The 4860-nt window shown below is 37.8% G+C and overlaps 1 protein-coding gene across 1 annotated transcript in view; it reads left to right on the top strand.

Moving 5' to 3' along the window:
* LOC137625954 (alpha-(1,3)-fucosyltransferase C-like) overlaps positions 1–2510 on the top strand; it is a 15798-nt gene extending 13288 nt beyond the window's left edge. The window contains exon 9 of the mRNA XM_068357018.1: positions 468–2510. Within this exon, the coding sequence (XP_068213119.1) occupies positions 468–675 (208 nt within the window). The 3' untranslated portion in view covers positions 676–2510. The remainder of the gene's footprint in view (positions 1–467) is intronic.
* The last annotated feature ends 2350 nt before the right edge of the window (positions 2511–4860 follow it).

The raw sequence follows: 4860 nt of genomic DNA, 5'->3' as shown, positions 1-4860 counted from the left end.
TATATATATATATATATATATGTGTGTGTGTGTGTGTGTGTGTATATATATATATATATATATATATATATATATATATATATATACTGTATATATATGTATATGTATATACACAGTATATATATATATATATATATATATATATATATATATATATATATATATATATATATATATATATATATGTGTGTGTGTGTGTGTGTGTCTGTGCGTGTGTGTGTGTGTAATTGAGTAAAATATTCTTGATAAAGAAGTCGACTAATCAAGAAAGCGACACTAATAGTACAGCAATGTAAATCTACCATGTAAAGAGAAAAACCAAAGCAAATACAGCCAACGGAATATGAAGAGCGTCCCCGAATGACAGGTTGCATCAACATGCGGAAAGAATTGATAATAGATATATAAAATGAACCCTCCCACCGTCCCACGATAATCCTCACAAGCACTTGCCTCGTCTCCGTCAGGTGGAAAACCACCCACGAGGTCATTACTGGATGGGCTGCGTCGTCGAAGCCGTGGTGTGACGTATGCGAACGGCTGCACACTGACGCAGGCCAGGTTCAAGTGTACGAAGGGCTCGACAACTGGTTCAACGGCGAGGTGGACTGTCAGCTTGCGACGTCACCGGTTATCGCTAGGTTCACCCATGGGGAGGAGAGAGTGGACACTTGATTTCTCTCTCTCTCTCTCTCTCTCTCTCTCTCTCTCTCTCTCTCTCTCTCTCTCTACTAATTTTTAACCAATTTCATCTTAGGTTAGCTGTTTTGTTTACTTTGAGTCGAAGACCAATTTCTGTTAGGGGGAAAACATATCATTTCTCCTATTCACTTGCATTTATTAGATACATGGCTGGTTGTTCGATACTTAATGTTGTTTTAGATTAAATTGCTGGTATTTGACTCGTTGGCCGGTGTTGGGTGAATTCGGTGTTGACACATCTGCCTCTTTATTACAAATGTGGTTGTTATATACAATTTCAGTTAATATGTACATTTGCTCTTCTAGAATACATTTGATGTTTCGGAAGTTTGTAAAAGTATGATAGAAAATTTGAAGAGCTAAGAAAGTATAGAAAGCAAGACCTCGAGAAAGGAATTAAAGTTAAAATGTATGATGAATTAAAAGAAAAATTGAAGAAAAGAAAGCAGAAATGATAAATTGAGGTTTGAAAATGCTAAAGGCAGAAAAGATTACATAGGTGAACGTAGTAACGAGGAACCTGTCATACAGTAATAAAGAGAAGATTGTATAAGATAGACTTCAAAGGAAATTACAGAAAAAAAGAAGGAAAATGATACGCTCTGTAACGTATAGATTTTGGTATTTGTTTAGTTTAAAGGTTTAAAGGCCACTCATGAATGACAAAGGCAAGGGACAGTGAAATTTCCCTATCAAGCAGGACAATGCCCTAGGGACTGACCATATATACATATGATCAGCACTCAAGCCCCCTCTCCACCCAAGCTAGGACCAAGGAGGGCCACGCAATGGCTGCTGATGATTCAGCACATGGACCTATAGCCTCCGCCAAACCCTCCATTCATAGCTCACAAGGATGGTGAGGTTGCAGCGACCAATGTAACTATGACGAATTTGAGCGGGACTCGAACCCCTGTCTGGCAGCCACCACAACCCTTAATTATAGGGAAATTAAACATAAAATTAGAAGTTTTCCAATATATTAGAAAGGCAATAGAAGTTGAAAATGAATGTCTGAAAGCTGTGCTGTCTGTGTAGGAGGGACCTAATGACAACGAACTTTCTGTAGAGTGCAGCGCTTTGCACCTACACATCTAATAGGGTCTACAAAACTAAATTAGTATTATGGAGTGAGTGACGAGGGTTCTGGAACCTTGGACTTAATTCCAGTCACTAGATACATTTACAATTATTAGATGCATGTATAGTAATCAGATACATGTGTAGTCATTAAATACATGAGTTACATGTGCAGTTGTTGGATACATTTGCAGTTGTTGGATATATTTATTGTTGAATACACTTGTTCTTGTGAGAAACATTTGTCGGTGTTGGATATATTTCCTGCTGTTGGATTCAATTAAAGGCTTAAAGGTCACTCATGAATGGCAGAGGCAAAGGCAGGACAATGCCATAGAGACTGACCATATATATTTATGATCATCGCCCAAGCCCCATCTCCATCAAGCTAGGACCAGGAAGGGCCAGGCAGTGGCTGCTGATGATTCAATATGTAGACCTCTAGGCCTCCCATTGGCTCTCTCTACCGATCCTTGTGCTTAGTTTACTTTTTACGTGATCTGCTACCCTTCCAAAGATGATAGGCCTACTGCTTATCGAAATAAGTACGTCTACAATGATCATTTAACCATGGTTTGTCTTTCACTCGGTACCTTAGCATGTGAGAAGGGAGACGCTTGATTTCCATCTTGGATTGGCAGATAGACTATTCTTTTTTTCTTTCCACATATAGAATTTGAGAATCTCTCTCTCTCTCTCTCTCTCTCTCTCTCTCTCTCTCTCTCTCTCTCTCTCTCTCTATAAAACTGAGGCCTCAATGTAACACGCTACCACCCTCACAAGATTCATTAAAACTTGTTCAAGCATCTGAACCTGAAGCAATGATCATTGTATTCTTCTTTGTTGATATCTTTCAATCTCCTTGTCACACATCGAATGGCATTCATGACATTGACGATCATAACTATTATTATTATCATAGTATATAATTTTTTTCTAATATTTTTTCTACCCCAAAACAACTATGGATCATGTTATTATTATTATTATTACTTGCTAAGCTACAACCCTAGTTGGAAAAGCAGTATGCTATAAGCGCAAGGCCTCCAACAGGGAAAATAGCCGAGTGAGGATAGGAAATAAGGAAAAAACTAAAAGAAGTTTAAGAATAATAATATTACAATAAATGTTTCATATATAAATTATAAGAACTTGAAAATAACTAGAGGAAGAGACACAAAATAGAATAGTGTGTCCAAGTGTACCCTTAAGCAAGAGATTTCCAACCCAAAGCAGTAAAAGACCATGGTACAGAGGCTATGGTACTACCCAAGACTAGAGAACAATGGTTTGATTTTGGAGTGTCCTCCTAGAAGAGCTGCTTACCATAGCTAAAGAGTCTCTTCTATCCTTACCAAAAGGAAAGTAACCACTGAACAATTGCCGTAGTTATTCTTTTGAGAGAAGACGAATTATTTGGTAATTTCAGTGTTGTCAAGTGTATGAAGAAATAGGAGAATGTGTTTAGAATAGGCCAGACTATTCTGTGTATGTGTAGGCAGAGAGGAAATAAGCCGTAACCAGAGAGAGGGATCCAATATAGTACTGTCTGCCCAGTCAAAGGACCCCATAACTCTCTAGCGGTAGTATCTCAACGGGTGGCTAGTGCCTAGGCCAACCTACTACCTACTACCTACCCAATGGCCTGTAACACCTGTACTCAGGTGAGCGAGATTAATCTGGTTCAGCATAGATATAATCAATATTAAACACATCGTTGTTTAGCAGGTGTCTGTAGTTGTGTAATAGTGAATAGTTCTGTGGCCATGTATTATTGGAAGAGTAGGAAGGGTTCTGATACAAAGTTTATTAAGATGAAATTGGTAAGAGCATGTTTATATAGGCATAGACTCTTAGACCTAGAGTAAGCCTATGATAGAGCTGATCGATAGGCAATGTGGATGACTCGGAAGATTCATGGTAAGGAGGGTAAATTACTGAATGATTAAAAAGAATAAAATTATAATGGAAGTGAAATGTGTAGTAGAGTTTGCGGATGGGAAACGGACTGTTTTGTTGTAAAAGTAGGACTAGGAATAGGTTGTGCTGTGTCCCAACGACTAGGAAAATAGAGTTATATTGCTTTATCATGTGTAAGAGATTTAATGTTTGCTGATAGACATGTGCAGGTACATGAAACCGATAGTCATGTGAACGTTATCTTCATTTACAATTCTCTAGTTTATTTTAATTTGACATAAGGGCCGAATTACAAAGAATCTTCTTTCTGTTAGTTTAGAGGAAACTAAGAATGTAACCAGCTGCCAATAGATTTTACCGTTGTAAGCTAAATCGTTGACCAAGACCAGGTTTAACTGTCAAATTCTGTTAATTTTTTAATCCACTTAACAATGAAATTCAAAATTGGCCTTCCCTGTTTCATTGTTTGATTTTTGTAGGTAGTAGGTTGGCAAGAACACCAGCCACCCGTTGAGATACTACCGCTAGAGAGCTATGGGGTCCTTTGACTGACCAGACAGTGCTACATTGATTCCTTCTCTCTGGTTACGGTTCACTTTCCCCTTCTCTACACATACATTGTATAATCTGGCCTATTCTTTGCGTATTCTCCTCTGTCCTCATACACCTGACAACACCGAGACTAGCAAACAATTCTTCTTCGCCTAAGGGGTTAACTACTGCACTGTAATTGTTCAGTGACCACTTTCCTCTTGGTAAAGGTAGAATAGGCTCTCTAGCTATTGTAAGTAGCTCTTCTTGGAGAAGGACACTCCAAAATCAAACCATTGTTCTCCAGTCTTGGGTAATGCCATAGCCTTTGTACCATGATCTTCCATTGTCTTGGGTTAGAGTTCTCTTGCTTGAGGATACACTCGGGCACACTATTTTATCTTAGTTCTCTTCCACTGGTTTTGTTACTCTCCCACCTGTTTTTATAGTTTATGTAGGAAATATTTATTGTAATATTTTTATGTGTTTTTTCAAGAAATGGCAAAAATATTTGGGAAATAGGTCTTTCTAAGAAAATACGAAGTATGGGAAACAATGACAATTCATTTTCTTAACAAATAATGAAATTAGGAAATAGAGAATAATATAAAGAAACTGATCTGTGAA

The sequence above is a fragment of the Palaemon carinicauda genome, chromosome 33 (genome assembly GCF_036898095.1).
Source record: "Palaemon carinicauda isolate YSFRI2023 chromosome 33, ASM3689809v2, whole genome shotgun sequence".
NCBI lineage: Eukaryota > Metazoa > Arthropoda > Malacostraca > Decapoda > Palaemonidae > Palaemon > Palaemon carinicauda.
This window is presented reverse-complemented; position numbering and strand designations above follow the sequence as displayed.